The 20,900-nt window shown below is 49.6% G+C and overlaps 1 protein-coding gene across 3 annotated transcripts in view; it reads right to left on the bottom strand.

Moving 5' to 3' along the window:
* The window catches only part of Nos1 (nitric oxide synthase 1), a 170,302-nt gene that overhangs the window by 23,667 nt on the left and 125,735 nt on the right, over positions 1-20,900 (bottom strand). For 2 of the 3 annotated variants that reach the window (XM_037198645.1, XM_028878816.2), the window contains exons 11-21: positions 19,813-19,914; positions 18,042-18,236; positions 17,444-17,529; positions 15,285-15,429; positions 13,794-13,898; positions 13,235-13,293; positions 11,926-12,027; positions 8,850-8,966; positions 4,510-4,684; positions 1,948-2,086; positions 682-760 (exon numbers count right to left, since the gene is read on the bottom strand). In XM_037198645.1, coding sequence (XP_037054540.1) covers positions 682-760; positions 1,948-2,086; positions 4,510-4,684; positions 8,850-8,966; positions 11,926-12,027; positions 13,235-13,293; positions 13,794-13,898; positions 15,285-15,429; positions 17,444-17,529; positions 18,042-18,236; positions 19,813-19,914 — 1,304 coding nt within the window. The remainder of the gene's footprint in view (positions 1-681; positions 761-1,947; positions 2,087-4,509; positions 4,685-8,849; positions 8,967-11,925; positions 12,028-13,234; positions 13,294-13,793; positions 13,899-15,284; positions 15,430-17,443; positions 17,530-18,041; positions 18,237-19,812; positions 19,915-20,900) is intronic. The other variant, XM_028878814.2, reaches the window with a different exon arrangement.

Here is a 20,900-nt window from a genome sequence, read left to right as displayed (position 1 = left end):
GACCCCACCCCCAGCCTTAAGAGTATTTTTGCTAAGGTTATTAACTGTAAATCTGTGTTTTCCAATGGTCTTAGGTGACCCCTGTGGAAAGGTCATTCAATCCCTAGAGGGGTCGTGTGACCCACAGGTTGAGAAACACTGCTATTGAGAAAAATCACTCACAGTAAGATAATTTGATTAGGCCGGGTGGTGGCAGCGCACGCCTTTAATCCCAGCACTCGGGAGGCAGAGCCAGGCGGATCTCTGTGAGTTCGAGGCCATCCTGGTCTCCAAAGCAAGTTCCAGGAAAGGCGCAAAGCTACACAGAGAAACCCTGTCTTGAAAAACAAACAACAACAACAACAAAAACCCCCAAACAACAACAACAGAATAGATAATTTGATTCAGCACTTTCTGGTGGAGATGCTACCTACAGAGAACACCCAGCTATTTCACAAGGGGACTCCCCGCGAAGGTCATCCTGAGGCCCATTTCTTTCTTGATGTCGTATGTTGACACTTCTCCTTTGTTCCTGTCTCTAGTTGGGGACAGAATGTGAAGGCAGAAGTCTGAGAGACCTGGTGTGAGGGGACTACTGAAGCTCTCGGTAGCCTCTGGAATCTGAGCTCTCCCTCCGGGCTGTGGGTGGCAGCTGGGAGCAGAGGGGACTGCTGCTGAGCAAACCTGGGTGGGGGCTCCTACCTGGATTTAGGGCTCTGCAGGTTTTGACGGCTGAGGAACCGAGCGGCCGAGACTCGCTTTTTGTGGACGTTGGAAAGACCTGTGAGGAGAGAAATAAAGGTCACCACGAGAGAGGGTTAAACAATGGTCCAAAAAACCTCCCCAACTTTGAGTATGTATATGTACATGTGGTGGTAATCTAATTGTACTGAATTATTATTTTGATTGTATGTTATAAATAAAGTTGTCCGGGGGTCAGAGCTATTAGAGCCATAGCAAGAGTGTGGCTGTGGTGGCACACGCCTTTAATCCCATAGATCTCTATGTGTTCAGGGATACAGCCAGCATTGGAGACATATGCCTTTAAGACCTAGGGGGCTGTACATTCAGACAGTGACGAGGCAGTCACGTGTTTGGGTTTACAACCAATGAGAAGGCAGAACAACATACTATAAAAAAACGAACCGACAGGAAGTAGGTCTCTTTTCGCGAAGCTGGGACAGCAGGAGGAAGGGTGAGATTTTAGCTCTGAGCTCTGACCTCTCGGCTTTCTCCTTTACATTGTTTCTGTGTTTCTTATTTAATAAGACGGTTAGTTACATCAACATGTACATATATGTGTAGGTGTAATAGCATGTGTGCAGGAGGATGTGTGTGTGTGTGTGTGTGTGTGTGTGTGTGTGTGTGTGTGTGTGTAAGCCAGCCTGAGTTATCATTGTAGGTAGTTTATAAATTTATCTTTTGAGAGAGGGTCTCTCACTGGCCTGGAGCTGGCCAGTTAGGCTAGGCTGGCTAGTGAGCCCTAAGGTTCTCTGGTTTCCTCTTTCCCCGCCCTAGGACTGCAAGCATGTAGCACCATGCCTGGCCTTTCATGGGTTCTGGGGAATCAAACTCAGGTCCTCGTGTCTGGAAAGCCTGTACTTTACCAAGTGAGCCGTCCCCTCAGACCCCTCCCCAGCTCTTCCTCTGGAGTGGAAAGGATGAGGGCGGGGCCAGGTATCAGCGGGGCTGAGTGAGGTGGTTGCAGACACTGAACCAAATTATGCCAAGGTGAATGGAATGGAGGTGGGATGGTTCATAGGGCGGGCTGTGCAGCTGGAGAGAGGCTCCCCAGTGGTACAGTCCCCTGCATGTGGGGACAGAAGTGTGGTCTGTGTGTGTGCAAGGGCTTCTCTGAAAGGGGGACCAGAGTGATAAAGCCACCATCCCCACACACCCTTGAAGGGAGTTCTCCAGCCCAACCCTCCCTAAGGTGATGAGGGCCTCCTAGGAGGACAGTGTCAATACCTTGTGTCAGCTCTGGAGCCTCAGCCACGTAGGTGAGGCGGAACTTGTTCCTCTTCCAGCTGCGGTCATTGCTGATGAGGGAATTGTTCGCCTTCTCGATGTTGACGTCATCCCCGACGCAGAACACATCACAGGCTGCCTGTGGCCCACAGAGAGTTTTTGGTGACCTCAGTTATCCTAGATGGTGCCTCCACAGGAGGCTCCAAGGCATGACATGGATGTCTCTCCCCATCCCTCTTTTTCTCTCCTCTCTCCCCCTTTCTCTCCCTCCCTGTCTCCACCTATTAATCCATATACCCGTTCTTCCTTCTACCATCTATCCACCAACCCACTCACCCATCCATTGATCTACCCACACTTTCATCTACCTAGCTGTCTGTCCATCTGCCTTATTGATCCTTTTTTCCATCCATTCAACTAACCATCCATCTATACATCCACCCACCCACCATCCATCATCCATTCATCCAGCCAACCATCCATCCATCCATCCATCCATCCATCCATCCATCAGCTATCGATCCATCCAACCATCCATCCATTCATCCATCCATCCATCCATCCAACCAACCATCCACCCACCCATCCATCCATCCATCCATCCATCCATCCATCCATCCATCCATCCATCCATCCATCCAAACATCCAAACATCAATCCAGGCATCCATCCATCATCCAAACATTCCTATCCATCCACTGACCCACCCACTCATCTACCTTTCTACTCACCCATCTATTTGTCTGTCTTCACCTAATATTTATTCACCTACTCACTGTTTCATATACCCATTCATCTACCCTCACCCATCCATCCATGTGCTCACCATCACCCAATATTTTGAACAGTGATTGAGGTCTTCACTTCTACTAAAGACACATCTATGATGACCTTTATTACTAAATCCCATGTGCCCAGAGGCTTAACATTAAAATGAAAATAAATACCATAGAACTTTCATCTTCTTCAAAAGATTTAAAAAAATTATACAAAGCCAGGAAAAGCTGTCTGAATACACATTTTTTTTATTTGTTTCCTTTTTGGTCAAAGCTCCTTTATCAGCAAACATTAATGATCCTAAGATTACTGCCCAGAATGATTAGTAAACTTTTTCTGAGACAGGTCCAGGCAAGTCTTGAACACGCAGGTCCAAGTGATGCCCCTGCCGCAGCCTCTCAAATAACTGAGACTGAGGCATATACAACCATAGAAATATTTTTTTTCAGTGAAATGTAAGGTTTTCAAACATAGGTTTTATTATTATCTGGCTGTGTGCCTATTTAAAAACAGTTGACATGTTCATCAACATAAAAATAGAAAAGTAAGATATCATACTGTGGAATATTGTTTGGCTACAAGAAAGGATAAAGTACTGACTATATGCTATAGTGTGGATGAACCTGAAAATCTTTATAATAAGAGGGGCTGGAGAGATGGCTCAGAGATAAAGAGCACTGGCTGCTCTTCCAGAGGTCCTGAGTTCAATTCCCAGCAACTACATGGTGGCTCACAGCCATCTGTAATGAGATCTGATGCCTTCTGCTGTGTAGGCATACATACAGACAGAACACTGTATACATAATAAATAAATCTTAAAAAAAATTTATAATAAGGGAAAGAAGCCAGTCATGAAAGGTCACCTGGTTTTGGATTTCACTTCTCATGGACAAGAAGGAATGTCTGCAGACACAGACATGAGTGAGCTGGGGGTGGGATGGGAGACCAGGATGCCAACAAACGGTTAGAGCAATGGTTTTCAACCTGTGAGTCATGACCCCATTGCCTATCTCCAAACCCCTATCTCCAAAAAATTTACATTATGATTCATAAGAGTAGCAAAATTAGTTATGAAGTAGCAATTAAAATAATTCTATGGTGGGGGGGGGTCATCACAGCATGAGGAACTGTATTAAAAGGTCGTAGCATTAGGAAGGTTGAGAACCACAGCTCTAGAGGCTTTTCAGGGGCCTGGCCTCTGGGATGCTCAGTTAAGGTTGGCTGCCGAGATGAGGAAACACAGTTATCTCGGATATGAATGGCCCTGAATCATCTCAGGTCTCAATGTCTGGGTGGAAATCCAGGAAGAGGCTTATAGACACAGCTCCCTCTAATAACTCATAGAGCCTTGGGCCTCAGTTTCCCCTTTTGCCTTCTGCACAAGTGCCATGTCCGAAGCTGCCCAGGACCCTTCCTTCTGGGGTTGCTGATGAGGAACCAATTCCGGGGCAGTGGACAGAGAGGATAAAGCCACAGTGTTGGCTTTGGTGACCGGGAGGACTCTGAGCGGAAAACGTGTGCGGAGCTGTATCCTGGCTGAGGACACTGGGGGAGGGCTCTCCCTTGCCTATCCTCTCTCTCCTTCCTTCCCTTCCTAATGTTTCTCCTTCCTTCCTTGCCCTTCTCTTCCTCACTTTATGTTTCTACCCACACCTCCTTCCCTTTCCCATGCTGGGGTTAGAACCCTGCGCCTCCAGCATGCTAGGCAAGCACCCTACCACTGAGCAATCCTACCATTGAGTCACACCACCACGGACCGCTTGGCATTGTCTGGGGGTCTCCTACCTTGAAGACCTTCTTGGCCCAGGTCCTGAAGGCCTCTTCCTGCCCGCAGAGCTCATCCCCCTCCCTCATCTTCAGAATCCTCTCCCCTCCCAGCTCCTCCAGGAGGGTGTCCACTGCGTGCCCGAAGGCGCAGAAGTGGGGGTACGCCCGAGAGCCCAGGCCGAATACTGAGAACCTGTCCAGGAAAAAACAGAAGGTCTGTGATGGGGGCTGTGGGGCATAGGAGGTATAGGGTATCTGGTACCATGGGCTGATTAGTGTGACCTCGAAATTCACGGGCTTGAGTCCTGAACCCCTATGGGACTGTATGTTGAAATAGCTTTAAGAAAGTGACCAAGGTTAGTAAGATCCTTATAAAGTCAATTTCCTCTCTTTCTCCTCTCCCTCCTCATCCTCGTCCTCTTCCTCCTCCTCCTCCTCCTCCTCCTCCTCCTCCTCCTCCTCTTCTTCCTCATCCTCTCCAGATAGAAGGTAGTTTTTAACAAGCCAGTAAGAGAAGCCAGCTGGGATCCGCCCCTTGCTGAGGTCCTAACTTTCAGAACTATGAAGAAACACATTTCAGTGGAAAGATGGCTTTAATCCCAAGAGCTCTTCAGACCCTTCTTCCTCTTGGTCTCTAGTAGTGATTACTGTCCTCAAGAGAAAGTTCCAGTGGTTTCTGAGGAAGGAGAGTCGGGGAGGGCAATGAGCGGGAAACACTAGCTGTTGGATGCACGCTTCTGTGTTAGCCAGACCATCCACAGAAAAGAATCTCAGCAGGGATGCTTCTGTTTGCCACAGATCAATTTGTCTTAAGAAGGAGGGCTATGAGAATTCTAATGTGGTTGCCTTTGGGGAGCAGGACTAGCAAAGTGACTAGGAGGACTTTTGAATATAACACATGTTGGTCTAGAGGTAGGATTTCCTCCATGGGGTTAAAATAGAACCTTAGTCATGCACACTGTACCCTTTCTAATGTCTGAAACTGAAGTTTCACAAGCTCTCTCCACCAAGAGAACGCTGATACTTGAGTCAGTAGGGGTCAAGTTAATATGAGTTTTCTCCTTGCTGAGGTAGGGATCAAAGTATAGCAGTGGGATGGACCTTGTTAACAGGATTTTTGTTTGTTTGTTTGAGGCAAGGTTTCATGTTGCCCAGGCTGGCCTTGAACTCTGATTCTCTTGCTCCCATCTCCTGAGTACTGGGATTTGAGGTGTGTAGTACTACATCCAGTTACTTTACAGTCTTATAGATATTATACAGCTCATTTCTGGAGAGTGGTCCTGGTTGGTGTTCTCAGCCAATAAGACTACATTGATGGGTTCCAAAAGGGGACAAAAGTCACTCTCTCATCTCCAAGGAAGGTACGCTGCTGAAGACAGTCACCCCAGATAAGCCAGGGAGTGGAGCCCTGTCATCCGCTGTCCCTGAATGGCTCGAGGCTGATGGGGAAGAGAAGACGATGGAGATGGAGGAGGAAGGAGGGACATTGGGACGAGACCCTGAATCATTACAACATGAACTGGGATGGATCCAGGGGTCTCACTGGTGGAGCAAAAGTTACCACAGGACCCTATGTCCTCCGCAGACCCACACCTACATGGTTATATCGTAACGTTCTCTTCTCTCACAGCCTTCTGTTCCAATGGCTCCTGAACCTTCCCAAGTGTGGCCTGTGCATGAGGCAGGGTCTTTCCCATCATGCCCCACAGTTTTGCTGGGTCTGGGTACCACTCCTCACAGGGAAGCAGCCTGCACATAGGTGTAGTAACCAGTGTGGGCAGATCCGAGGGGTGAGAGAAAAGGGTTCTTCTGCCTCATGCCATCCATCTTCGCCTTAGCCCAATACAGATACACCTACGCCCAACACCCCTGTTATGTGGGTGTGTAATGTCGGCCACATTTGAGCATGCTTGATACTGTTAATGACTTTTCATGCTCTTTGAATTGCTTTAAAAAATTATTTAGATGTGTCTGTGAGGGTCTGCACACATGTTTACAGATGTGCATGCCTGTGCACAGGCAGAGGCCAGAAGAGGGCGTTGAATATTCTCCTCTCCCTCTGCCTGTTCATTTGAGGCAGGGTCTCTCCTTGAATGTGGAGCTTACATTGTCTAAGTCAGCAAGTCCCAGCAACTCTCCTGTCTGCGCTCTCCTCAGACATGGGGTTGCAGGCATGTGTGGGGTGCCTGTTTCGTGTAACTTCCTTTTGATTTTTTACTCACTGGCTTGGCAGACCACATCCTGCGGTTCAAGTATTTGAATCCCCCCTGACTCACATCGGGAAGCCTATTGTGAGGGATGAAGGGAAAGGGCTTCTGGGAGGTGATTAGGTCATCAGGGTGGGGCTCCTTAGAATAAAATTAGTGCCCATCTAAGGGGCTGAAGAAACCAGACTTCATCCCTTCTACCACGAGGACACGCCTATAAGGAGCAGTGTATGATTAGGAGTGAGCTCTCATGGGACACTGGCCTCGGACTCCCCGGACCCCAGACCTGAGAACAATTGATGTCTGTCAGCCTTTTGCTAGAGCATGGACAACAGACTCAGACACGTGACCGCCACCAGCTCACCAGCTCACAAGGATCAGGTGGCTGACTCATGACAACACACTTCTGGATGGGCTGAGGGGCCCACACCACAGTCACTGGGAGACTCACGTTTCCATGACAATCGCTACTTAGGAGTCCAAAGCTCCTATTTTAAACCTCGAAACCAACAGTTGACTTAAGTCCTCATCTGCAGGGCCAGATAGCAAAGATATTTAAGATTTCAAAGTTGAAGGTGCCTTGTGGGCCATTAGACAAGAAAACAACACCCCACCAAAAAAAACCAACAACAAAAGCCTGCATATTTTTAATTGGTGAAATTAAAATATCACCATAATAATCAAGTACAAGTACTTTTGGTGTGTGCACGGGTATGGAGGACAGATGTCAACTTTAGGTGCTGTGTCTCAGAATAGCTTTTTTTTTTTTTGGAAACAGGATGCTCACTGGGACCTAAGGACCCTGTCTCTCCTCCTCAGGGCTGAGATTACAGCTGCACACCTCGATGCGTGCTACCATGCCTGGATTTCATCCAGGTGTTAGGGATCGAACTCGGGTCCTCAGGCTAGTGTGACAAGAACTTTACAGACGGAGCCAACTCTCCACACTCTTGAGTGCAGTTCTTTAAATACAAGTCTGCCAATGAGAAGAAGGGAGGCTTTTTGGAGGGGGAGGGCAGGGAGGATTAGGGTGGGGATTGCCTTTTTTTCCTGACTGGATTATGAAAGTAATGCTACAATAATGTTCTGATATCAAAAGCTAAGAGCTGTCCCACATTATGAGGGACCCCTCCCCACCACATACAAAATAGAAAAGAGTGTAAAAATGTTGCAGTAGACATGATTCTTCCCCATTTTAGGAGCCCTGTGTCCTGTGCTGTCTATGAGCCTGGCTCTGAGCAGGCACTGAGAAGGCTTGTCTGGCCAAGGTGGGAGACGTTCATGACTAGGTCTGGATGATGGACATCCAGACAGTGCATCAGTCTGTCTTGGCCTTTATCCAGGACAGCATGTCTTGACACTCCCCATTTTTTTTTTCCAAATATGTATTAAACCGAACACACATCGACTCTTCAAATGCACGTCTTTGGCTACCTCCTCTCCCAAATTACTTCATGGAGGGTGACTCTGCTTAGGAAGACGTGGGTTTGGGGAGCAGTTTTCAAATCGGGCCTCACAGTAGAGGCCACCGGCAAGGTTTAGAAGAGAAGAGGTGGAGAGATGGTGCAGGCCCAATCCTAAACCAGCTCCAGGATCTCTTCAGGCTGGGCTTACACAGGCATCACACTGCTAGATCACAAGCCTCCCCAGGTTATTTTTGTTTTGGTTTGAGACTGAGTCTCCTAATGTAGCCCAGGCTGGCCTTGAACTTGCCATCCTTTTGCCTCAGCTTCTCAAGGGTCGGGACTATGGCACAGCCAAGCACGGGTCACCTCCAGGTGATCCTACCGTGCACCTAGGGTTGGGAACCACTGGGTCATCCTGGCACCTAAGGTTCACTCTGTGTAAAATTTGTCTCCTTGGAAAAATGGCGTAGACAGTGGCATCCGGAGACTAGTACCCAACAGCACAGATGGTGGATGAACCTTGGGGATGGGATCTGGGGGGAGGCAGGGTTAGAGGTCAGAGGTCATCAGGTACAAATGTCCCCACACGTGGGAGACCAGGTAATGTAAGTCAGAGAGGGAGGGACCCTGGAGGAATGGAGGGACACTGGGTGAGAATTCTCCTCCTGAACAAAGAGCCGCTTTGCAGCTGAGCCCTGCTCCCTTAGGGCCTTCGTCAGCCTCAGTCCCCTGTACCCATGCTCACCTCACGTTGGCCAGGGGTCCAGTACTTTCAAAGTTGTCCCTGAGGTCGGGTCCGTCGCCTGATGACTTGCGGGAGTCAGAGTAGGAGGAGACGCTGTTGAATCGGACCTTGTAGCTCCTATGGCAGACCAACACGTGGCTGTGAGTTCTGCCCTGGAGCCCCCTCCCGAGACACGCTCCCACTCTGGATCTTCAACCTGTTGGTCCTGGTTCTAGAACCTTCTCTGCAGTACTGGGTCAAGCTATACCACTCCTCCGGGCTCTTGGAGAATGCATGGACTTACCCACAATCACCACAATGACAGCCGACCTCTCAGACTTAAATGTTTCCCGGCCCCGTTTAAGTTGGGAGGATTGAGACCCACAGAGTTCAGATGGTCTCATCAGTACGGAGAGGGGGAGGGAGGGACCCTGTGACTGTGAGACCAGGTCTCCTGGCCTCTCAAGTTTTAGCATGCGGAACTCTGCTAAAGTGAGGGTACTGGTTCAGTAGGGATGGGGCGGGGCCCGAGAGCCAACGTTTCTGTCCCCAGACTTCACGGAGGGGCTGGAAACAAGTGCTTTATTGGTGCTCTCCAATATGGTAGCCATTTATCTCCCTGCAGCCATATAAACCCAAAGATAATTATAATGAACTACAAATGAAAAACTAGATGACCAAGAAGAGGGGACTTGGCTAAATGTGGGATGCTTAGAGTAGCTATCCAGAGGAGACTTTTCAGCCATAAAGAAGAAGGAAGTCACCTGGGTGGTGGTGGCACACACCTTTAATCCCAACACTTGGGAGGCAGAGGCAGGTGGATCTCTGTGAGTTCGAGGCCAGCCTGGTTTATAGAGTTCCAGGGCAGCCAAGGGTACACAGAGAAAGCCTGTCTCAGAAAACCAAAACACCAAAAAAAAAAAAAAAAAAAAAAAAAAAAAAAAAAAAAAAAAAAAAAGAAGTCGTCCCATCATTTGCAGAAAGTGGGGGCTGGGTGATGGTTATGTAAGCCAGCCCCAGAAAAATATTCCACATTTTCTCTCATTTGTAGTTCCTAAATTTATGGCGGTACCTGACGTCATATACGTATAAACAGCCTGAACGTACAAATGAGGCTGTTTAGGGGACATGGGAAGGGTGAGGAGGGGGGTTAGGGATGTATGGGAAATCTGCTCAACCTACAATGTGTATGTGTATGAAAATTTTCAAACGTCGGTTCCTCGCCTGCACTAGTCACTTTCTGGTCCAGGTGCTCAGTGGCCATATGTTGCTGGTGGCTGCTTGACAGCCAGGATCGACAGATGAGATCATTGTAGAAAGTCCCGCAAGGCTGGCCCGTCCCTGCCAACACTCCCCTGCTGTGGAGTGACATTCTTAGACATCTTAGGGTCACGAGGAGCCACATTTCCAGGAAAGATGGAAACTGTTTTTAGCACTGATCTGAAGCACGCATGGACACTGTGTGTGGGTGAATGTGTGTGCATGTGTGTGTATATATGTATATGTGCACATGGGTACACGTGTGCATGCATGTAAGCTTGGTGGTCACATTTGTGGGGTGTATGTGTACTTACTTGTGTGTGGAGACCAGAGGTCTTTGGGAGTCTTCCTTAGGCTCTATCTTGTGTTTTGAGACAGAGTCTCTCATTGGTCTAGAACTCACCAAATAGGTTAGCTAGTCTCCGGAACCTGTCTATCCCTGCCTCCCCAGGACAGGAATAATTATACCTGCCTTCGTGGCTTGTTCTCTCTCTCTCTCTCTCTCTCTCTCTCTCTCTCTCTCTCTCTCTCTCTCTCTCCCTCCCTCCCTCCCTCCCTCCCCCTCTCTCTCTCTCTCTCTCTCCCTCCCTCCCTCCCTCCCTCCCTCCCTCCCTCCCCTTTTGAATTTCTGGAGACAGGGTCTCAATATGAAGCCACAGCTGGCCTTGAACCCATAACTGTCCCCTGCCTCTGTCTTCCGAGTGAAGAGATTAAAGGTGTGCGCCACCACACCTGGTCCCACCATGCCTGGCCCATGACTTTTTAAAACGTATGTTCAGAGGATGGAGCTCAGGTTCTCACTTTACAGGTCCAGCATCTCCCCATAGTTTTCCCAGCCAGGGAGGATGTCTGGGACCCGGGCCTCAGCCCAAGAGGCTCAGGAACCCGAGACTGAAAGAAAAATCCATTTCCATCAAGACCTTTTGCTTTTAGACACAACAAAAATGAGGGCTGGCAGTTGCTGCTCTGGCAGAGGATCTGAATTCAGTTCCCAGCACCCACATGGGCATAAAACTACCTGTAACTCCAAGGGATGTAACTCCCCCTTCTGGCTTCTGTGGGCATTACACATACTCACATAATAAAATAGATCTCAAAAAACCCAAACTAAAACAAAATTCCCAATACTCAACAAACAAACAGCCCTTCCCTTCCCAAATCCCCTAAACGAGGATAGAATTTCAAGAAACACATTAGAATGCAAAAGGAAAGAGAGAGAGAGAGAGAGAGAGAGAGAGAGAGAGAGAGAGAGAGAGAGAGAGAGAGAGAGAAACAAAAAAAGGAACATGCACATTCTGGCAGAGCATTTCTAGGCTGGATGCTTTTCAAAGTTTTTGTTCTAACAAGGTTCTAAATACACGGATGTGTATTTTCTGCCCCCAAAATAGACTCACATTGAGTCACTTCTCCAAATCCGTCACGCAGCATACCAGGGGGGTGGCCATGTCGTTAGCGGGGGAGGCACGATGGGTGGATGGTTGTGGGGTAAAAATACCAGCACGTGTACCGTATGAGGCTGGAGGTTTCTGCCATTGCTCTCTCTGTTGTTGACAATTCCTTCCAGCCCCGGCAGCAGCCTCTAGAGACTGGCAGGGGCCGAGATTTCTCCCCATTCGGTTAACGAGAAAGACCAGAGGTTCAGAGATTTGCTTAAGGTCCTTGCGTTAGTAGCACAGCCTGGGTGAGAAGTCAGGTCTCTTTGAGATTCAAAGGTGGCCAGGGATGTTCCAACATTGGGCATGCATTGTCTAATGTACGCCATGCCTGCACACACATACACACACACACACAGCAGCAGCAGCACACACACATGCACACGCACACAGATGCTCTCTACCTGCGCTGGCTGTCACGGACAGCAACCAGACTGTGGGCTCCAGAGTCAGCCTGGGAGAGGGAAGGCCCTTTACGGGGAAAGAAACGCAAGGGTTCCGGGTACCTAGAGGGGAGAATGGATGGTGCCCTATCTCTCCCTGAAGGAGGTGGGGAGAGGGGAGCTGCTGTGGATGGAAAGGAGAGGGATGGGGAGGTTGAGGCCAAGATGCTGGAGCAAGTGCTGACTAGAAGGTGCTTATGGTTCTGCTCCCTGGGTACCCAGAACCTGAGTTTGGTCCTGTGCTTTCAGGAGGGAGACCCGGAGAGATCGTCTCCAAACATTTCTAAAGTCCAGCCAGTTATGCATCACACACAATTCTTCCTTGTTTGTTAATTTTTCTGTTTTTGATTTTACGAGACAGGTTTCTCTGTGTAGTCTTGGAACTCACTCTGTAGACCAGGCAGGCCTTGAACTCACAGAGATCCACCTGCCTTTGCCTCCCAAGTGCTGGGATCAAAGGTGTGTGCCACCACCTCCCAGCTCACACACACATTCTCAAGTCACAGGGCCTGCTCTTTGGAGGCAACCCTATAATTATCTCCTCGAGGGGGGTTCAGTGTGCGTGTGCCCTGTGTTCAGCACCTCAAAGAAGGTTCTGGAGATTTCCAAAGGTGGTTTGGCACACAGATACTTCCACCTTGTAAAACGCTCTGACGGGGAGTCTGTTTTGCCCTTCCACATGTGGGTCCTGGTGATCGAACTTAGTGATCAAGGTTGGTGGCACGCAACCCCCACCCCACTGAGCCATCTTGCCAGTCCTGTAAAATGCCTTTAGAACCTCGAGAGCCCCGTGGGAGATGTAACTCCTCCAAGAAACGAGTGTGAAACCACGGGCGTTGCCTCACGAAATATCTTATCTACTCTTTCAACTTGACTTGGACATTAGCTGCACAACCCAGCACTTTGTGAGTCTCGGATGGGAGGTTCTAAGGAGAAAGTGGTTCCCACTGATTTCCAGCGTGAGTTCCAAAGGCAGAGAGTTCCAGAGAACCGAGGTTTGCACAGTGCATCTCGTCTTTCCCGAGACTCTCCATCTTTTTGTTTTTCCCTCATTTGGTTCCCACCAATCAAAAGGTCAAGGTAGATATTACAATCTTTGCTTGATAACAAAATTGGGGGCACAGAGGAGAGGGGTGTTGAGTTGGAGGCCATAACAGCAGCCTCAGTGAAGCCCAGACCACCAGCTAAAACCCATCTCCAAAGGTGTCAAGACATATTGTTCAATGGTTACCAAGAGCAGCATGTGACATCAGAGGGGACATTCACTTACTTCCTTTCCTCCTGCACAGAGTTCGGGTGCCTCATCTCCATCAAAGCACAGCCAAATTTCTAGAAGTCACAACAAATGAGCAGAATGTGAAGAACGTATTAGTGGATGGGCACAGAGTCTGGGCCCTTAGCTGGTAAAAGCAGAGCCTGAAGCCCGATGAATAGGTATCAGGGACAGCCAGGGGCTGAGATGGGCAGCCAATGGCCCAGCTGCAGGTTCAGTGTATGTATGGGGATGGGGTGGTTCACACCCAACAGGTGTGAACTCTCCACCCCAGTGTACGACTAAGTGTTGTGGTCTTTATTGTATGAAAGTACTACCCCATGCTCAGAATTGGAGTAACTCAAACACACAGCTCACTGTGTTTAGCCAGGAGACACTGATAGACAAAACCTGGTATTGTCCCATTTGCCCAAGTTGGATCAAATCAAATCCCGGCTTTGGGGCCCGGGGAGGGAGGGCTTGCTTCTGAGGGGCAGTTGTGGGGAAGGATCCCAGCTGTGGCTATTTCCTCTGGGGGGATGGAACCCCACGCTAGGGCAGGGGCATTCCCTCTCACCTCCCCGTTCTCAGGGGGGTCTCCATTGCCAAAGGTGCTGGTGACCACCAAGACCAGGGCTTCGTGCTCCAGGTGCACAATGTCATACTCCTCCATGGACATTGCCTAGGTGGGCGGGGACATGGGAGAGGGGAGAAGTGAGTGGTGACAGGGAGGGATGAAAAGGGGACAAGGGATACAAGGAGCAAGAAGGTGAGCTAGTCTGAGCTGCCTTTGTGCTCGGGGCCAATGTTCCTACTATTCAGTGGGTTCACTAATGACGTTTGCTGGCTTGACATCTTGCTATGGCCACTGTGTCCTGAAGGGTTATGGGAACCTGGGCCCTGGTCCAATGAAGTAGTTTGTAGGAGATTGTATCTTTATGAAGACCCCTGGACTATGTTTTCTTTGCTTGCATATGTATATGTGTGGTGTGAAGTGTGTGTGTGTGTGTGTGTGTGTGTGTGTGTGTGTGTGCACATGTGTATGATGTGAATGTGTATGTGTGCATATGTGTGTGTGGTGTGAATGTGTGTGTGTGTGGTGTGCATATGTGTGTGTGTGGTGTGCATATGTGTGTGTGGTGTGAATGTGTGTGTGTGGTGTGCATGTGTGTGGTGTGAATGTGTGTGGGGTGTGTGTGTGTGTGTGTGTGTGTGTGTGTGTGTGTGTGTTCATGTGACAGTCAGAGATTAACATTGGGCATCTTCCTCCACTGCTCTCTACTTCATTTCCTGAGACAGGGTCTCTTAGTTGAGCCCAGAGGTCACTGATTTGTCTAGGCTAGCCAGCCAGCTTGCTCTGGAGAGCTCCCCTGTCTCACTGTGCATGTTCTGGGAATACAGGCAGGGTACTACCTGGCATTTACATTTGGGTGCTGGGCATCCAAACTCCAATTGTCATGCTTAGATTACAAGTGCTTTTCTGGCTGAGTCATGCCCCCAACCCCATGTCCCCAGGTACTTCATGATCTTGGAATCCCGACCACAGTTAGGTTAGGCGTGGTCTGGCAACACCTGACCAGGTTTGCCCAGTATTTTCTCTAATCCTGCCTCCAGTACCCCAAAGGCCCTGAGCCCCTCGAGGCTGAGGTGCCCACCATAGGGAGAGACTGTCACCTGCACCTTAGCATCACTTGCACACTTCTCAAAGGACTTTCTGAGGAACCCCAGCTTCCCCAGATGCTCCATGAGAACCAGGGATCTTGTTTGGGTCAGATATGCCTGGGAAATATGTATAGTTTGTAATTTCCCAAATTATAATGGGTGTTCATAGATTAAAAGTTCTGAAAAGTTCTGGTATATCCATGGAGCTGTAGCTATTGAGGTTTCTCACACTGATCCTAGCAGAATGGGTTGTCATCAATCCATTAACATTTTGCTGTACAGATGGAGGTTTCCTGTGAACTAGACTCTTGGAGGATCCATGGGCGACCTATCTATGTCTGATATGTATACAAATACGTGCATTATTTCCTATGAGGGCCCAGTAGCTTACACTAGCCTTGCTCACCTTGGCATCAAAGGCGTGCTTGAAGATCTCGCACAGGGTCTTGGCGTAGGCTTGTGATTTGCCTGTCTCCGTGGCATAGAGAATGGTTGCTTTGACCCTCTTGGCCATGGCTTGCCCCATCAGCTTGGCTGAGAACTTGACGGCTCTGCGAGGGAGCAGGTGGAGAGAAACATGGGGAACAGGGAAGGGACACAGGAGGCTAGGATGAGACTTAGGGACCCCTAGAGACACACAGCACCCCAGAGTTTGGAGGCCATATTGACCTGTGCATTATTTCCCCAGAGCAACAAGTTCCGAGGTCCAAGGTTGGCAACATGGCTGCTGTTGGCTGGTTGTTTCTAGTCCTGAGTCCTGAGAACCTTGTCACCAATAATCTCCCAGCCCTGAATCAGAGGGGCTTTAGAGATTCCGAGATAAGAATTGTTCTCATTCCCGTATTTAGTGTGCATGGGTAGTCATGTGCTTCTGCCTTAGCCCAGGCACGGAGGTCAGAGGTCAGCCTACCGAATTGATCCTCTCCTTCCATCGTGTGGATCCTGGGATTCCGATTCAGATCCTTAGGCTTGGCAGCAAGTGCCTTTACCCCCTGAACCATCTCGCTGGTCTAACTTCAGTGGTTTTATTGCTGTTGTTATTAATACTTTTTTAACATCCACGAAGGAAGAACAAGACTGCTTTATTTACAAACATACATCCGGCCAAGCTTCTGCATGGAGCTTGGTGCCTAGCAGGCAGCAAGATAGATAGCAAATATCTCTTGAAAGACACTGTGAATTTTTAAAGACCCTGTGCCTAAGCTGGGAGGAGTTTGACATCAAGTTTGAGAACTCGAAGCTAGGAGTGTGGGAATGGCAGGGGAGGAGCAGGCCCAGGGGGAGATGGAGAGGAAGAGGGAAGGGCAGGAGTGGCTGCCTACCACAGACTTGGCTCTACCTTGCTGAACCTGAAACTCCCCTCCCTGTTCTTACTAGGAATCTCCTGGGAGACAAATTCCTAGACAACTCCCACCTGAGGCATATTGGCAGGGAGTTCATCATTTTATAGAATTGGGGAAACCACCCACACTGCAGGAAGCCTCTGAGCTCAGGGGGAGGAAGGAGAGGAATAAAAGTGCCCTGGAGGGCTCCCCCTGGAAGGCTGGGAGCACGGAGAGCGTGGATAATTAACCCACAGGGTCTCCACCCTGAACTTTAATAACAGTGTTTCTTCCAACTGCTTTTCTCTCCTGGCTCCTGCAGAACTGTAGACAAAGGCTCTCTGGAGACCATTTGGGGTGCTCTGGAGGAGGCTGCTGGTGGGCTCTTAGTGGCCGGGGGTTGGGGCCGGGGAGGAACAAAGAAGAGAAAGGAGGGAAGAAGGAATGGATGGAGGGAGAATGAGAATATCTACTAGGTCCAGGTTCATGGGATCAGGTACTGCAAGGTGGACGGGAGTCTTGCCTCTGGGGTTCCTAGTATAAATGGTACCTGCTGCACACCTGGATGCCACACCTGAGAGTTCTAGAACCTAGGGGATGAACACAAGCTAGCTTAGCTTGTATCGGTGTCTTCTGCAAACAGAGGTTCCTGCTGAGGGGTCAGTGGGGTTTTCTTTCTTGGGACAGACAGCTGTTGATTTCCATTAAGTCATCTTGGTGGTGTACACCACATACGACAGCTGGACCCTGGGTTAAAAGTGATTCCTTAGTGCCCTCGGTCCATAGCCTTCTGATCTTCCTTTTGGCTCAGTTAAACCTTATTATTATAATGATAGTAATTAATAATAATAATTGTTATTATTATTACTAAATTTTAAAAAAGACAGGGTCTTGCCAGGCAGTGGTGGCACACACCTTTAATCCCAGCACTCAGGAGGCAGAGGCAGGCAGATCTGTGAGTTTAAGACTAGCCTGGTCTACAGAGTAAGTTCCATGATAGCTAGAGCTACACAGAGAAACCCTGTCTCGAGAGAAAAAAAAAAAAAAAAAAAAAAAGACAGGGTGTTGTTATGTAGCTCAGCCTGCCTTACCTATACCCCCATCCTGTTTGTGTGTGTGTGTGATGGTGGTGGTAGAATGGAAATACCCACCACTGTGCTGGCACAGAGTACAACACCTGCCTAGCTCCAGGTACCCCCAGCTTGTGAACAGACCCCTCCATCCCCTGGTGCAGGGCACTCACTCTGCCAATTTCTTGAAGCCAATCGCTCGCCGCTTCGTGGGGGTCCCGTTGGTGCCCTTCCACACATGGGTGTTCCATGGGTCAGGCTGGGAAGAGAAGCAGTGATACCAGTCATAGCCCTGAGGAAATTCCATCCCACCTGGAGATGCCCAGGGCAGCTAGGGCTGCCCAGCTCTCAGCCCTACAAAGTAGGGATGCAGCCAGGGATGGCCACAGATGTCCCTATACAAGGCGATGGGCACAGCCTCCCCGCATGGTCCTACCAGCCCTTCCCGCTTAGCCCAGGTCCCTTCAGACTCTGAGATAGGATCTAGCTATGTAGCCCAGGCTGGCTGCAAACTCGACATCTTAATGCCTCCTGAGTGCTGAGGTTCTAGGTGTGCACACCCCCTCCAACCCAAACTCTTCCTGGATAAGCACATCCTCTTCCTGAATACTCATTTCCCGTCTCCGTAAGTCTCTTGGGGCTACTGGGCGCACGTGAGTCCACAGCACTGACCCCGTAGAGACGGGCCCCTGTGGGTTGGGAAAACTTGGCCCAGGGCAGGGTAGATCTCGGGGCAGAGGGGGAGCGTGCAGGGCAGTGTGGGGGCAGGACCTGGTATTCGAAGGATGGGGTGAGTCGATAGTTGAGCATCTCCTGGTGGAAGACAGGGGTGATGCTGCCGGACATGGGGGGCACAATCCACACCCAGTCGGCGGGGCAGCCCCCTCTGCAGCGGTATTCATTTTCCATGTGTTTGATGAAGGACTCCGTGGCAGAGTGGTGGTCAACGATGGTCACCTTGTCACTCTGCGGGAGAAGGGACAAGGAGTCAGGAATGGAGAGAAGGTGGGATGTTTGGGATCCCTCCTTACAGAGTCTGCCAAAGGGGCTGCCTTGGGATGAGTCTGAGTTCTTGAAGCCTAACGGTACAGGACAAAGTTTCTGCTTGGTGCTAGTGTGCTTCTAAGACCTGCCTGTCAATCTTGCCCATCTTCCCTCCCCCACCTTTCTCTAACCCCCGGGGGCGAGCCTCAGGCGGGAGCTAGAATCTCAGGGCTTTGGTTTTGTTTTTCTTACATTTGTTTACTTATTTCATGCTTTACTTATCTTCTGTAACTATTTATCCCAGTGAAATGAAATCCTCTCAACTTAGTTTTAAGGAGTGAGTTCGAGCTGACTGGAGATCAGAGGAGCGAGCCAGCGTGGAGGTGGGCGGACCAGTGTCTGGTACAGGCTGGAGCTGGCGGGCATAGATTCCCAAGTTGTCAAGAGAGACACTGCCCTGACTCCGTTCCTTCCCCCACCTCTCCTATGGCCTGAGTGTCTCCACCAGGGGCTCAGTTCTGATCATTTCCACAGCTCCTTAATTCTCCCTGGGAGGTGGCCTCTTGCCCCGCCACCCCTACAGATCTCTGCACCATGATGTTTTGTGAGGTGCTTGCTCTATTCACATCTACCCAAGGCCTGCATGAACATGCTTGTCCTCTGTCTACTCAGACTGAGGCCTCTGGCGCTCCCAGGACAGGGCTGACCTCAAGTCCTGAAAGCGGAGGCTGAGATCCCAGTTAGTGTCTGGACAACCGGAAGAATTGCCAGTGCCCACCTTGTGCTCAAAAGCGGCACTTTCTAGGTGGCATACTTCCCACCCACCTTACTAGAACTCCTTGTGGGGGTGGGGGCAGGGAGCTATGTGGCTGAGAGTGAGGTTGGGTGACGTCCCTGGGATGTGAATGCCAGAGTCTCTAAGAGATGACAAAGCATGGAGATACTGCCCTCAAACTGCAGAATGGGGAGTATCAAGTCCAGGGTTCTCTCCCACTTCTCGGCAGCAAATGTCTACCCTGCCAAGGCCCACAAGACAGGAAGGCATGTGGGCAGGAAGTAGGTCACATTGACAGATGGGAGCCCCCTGAAGGTGATATTGTGTGTGTGTGTGTGTGTGTGTGTGTGTGTGTGTGTGTGTGTGTGTGTTCAAGTGTGTAGGAAGGTGCACGTGTGTATGTGTATGGAGGTCAGAGGGGAACTTTCTTCAGATGTCCGTTTGAGTCAGAGTCTCCTCTTGGCCCAGAGCTTCACCAAGCTGGGCTAGGCTGGATGGCCAGTGAAGAGCCAGGGATTCGCCTGTTTCTGCCTCCTCTATCAGCATCGCTGGGATTACAAGCATTGTCCCCTCCATCTGGCTCTCTGTGTGGGTTCGGGGGTTGACTTTAGAACCCCATGCTTGTGAGGCCAGCACTCTACTATATACTGACAGAGTCACGTCTCCAGCTCCCAAAGGTGGATCTTGTTGGCAGAACCCTTGATCCTCTGTTTGGAGTTTCTAGAAAGTTCTTTCCCCCCTCTCTCTTTTGAGGCTTGAGCATGGCGCTGAGCCTTAGGGTACCTGGAAGCTGTACAGAACAGCAATGTTGATCTCCACCAGCGCCTGGTCCTTCCACAGTGAGGACGTCTTCCTGGTGTCCAAGTCCATCTTCTTGGCTACTTCCTGGAAGGGTGAAGGAAACATAGACTCACGGGCTGGCTAACTCTGGATTTCAAAGACAGCTGTGTTGTGAGTGGTGGAGTTCTTTAATTATCAGTGAACCCATTCATGGGCTAACTGGCCCACAGGTTCCAAAGATTTGCTGCTGACAATCCAGGTGGTAACCAAAGAGACATGGTTGGCCCTTTTGCCACCAAAACTCATGTGCCAATCAATGGAGAAGACTGTGCTAATGCCTGACACTTGAGACCTGGAGAGCCGGGAGCTAGCTGATTTCTCAGCCAACAACACTCTAGCAAAATAACTTGAAAGAAATACGTCCTGGCATTAGTATTTGACATAACAGAATGAACAGCCCGGACGCAGAGGCCTGAGGCAAATTCCTTAATTAAAGTCATGCCTTTCCTTCTCTTTGTCAAGGCTGGTCGCTGGTGGGAGCCCAGGTCTCATTACTACGCTCAGATGCCACCATCCCTCAGTCTGGGTAAATTGCTTCTTAGCCCCGGCTGACATTGTATATCCAGCAGCTGGAATTGAAGGGCCGGGGTGGCAGAGCCTCTCATTTAAAGTCCTGAGGTGACTTGGAGAGCAGAGAGCAGACTTATTAATTCACTGTCCGAGGTGAAGGCTTTCAGTTTAGCTTGGATCGGAATCGGGGGATACCTCTGCAGAAAGTGAATGGCTTCTGCTTTATGTGATATGCTTACCACCCTGGTAAATTTCTGAAATGGGGGAGGGTACACACAACTGGGACATTGGGCAGCATTACTTTGATTTAAAGAATACAAATTTGTTAAAAAGTGCCCTTTCTGACTTGAAGAAAAGCCCAAACCGCTTCCAGATGTTGCTTAAACTAGGATGTGGACTGATGTGTTTTTTCTTCCTTTGGTGCCAGAGGTTTGTATATCCTGGTGTTCATCTAGTAGAATCTTCTAGGGAGCTGTAAAAATGCTGATACCCAGGCCATACCCCAGACCAACGGTGTAAAA

The sequence above is a fragment of the Peromyscus leucopus genome, chromosome 23, assembly GCF_004664715.2.
Source record: "Peromyscus leucopus breed LL Stock chromosome 23, UCI_PerLeu_2.1, whole genome shotgun sequence".
Taxonomy (NCBI): domain Eukaryota; kingdom Metazoa; phylum Chordata; class Mammalia; order Rodentia; family Cricetidae; genus Peromyscus; species Peromyscus leucopus.
Note: the sequence above shows the minus strand (reverse complement) of the source record. Positions and strands in the feature narration are given on the sequence as shown.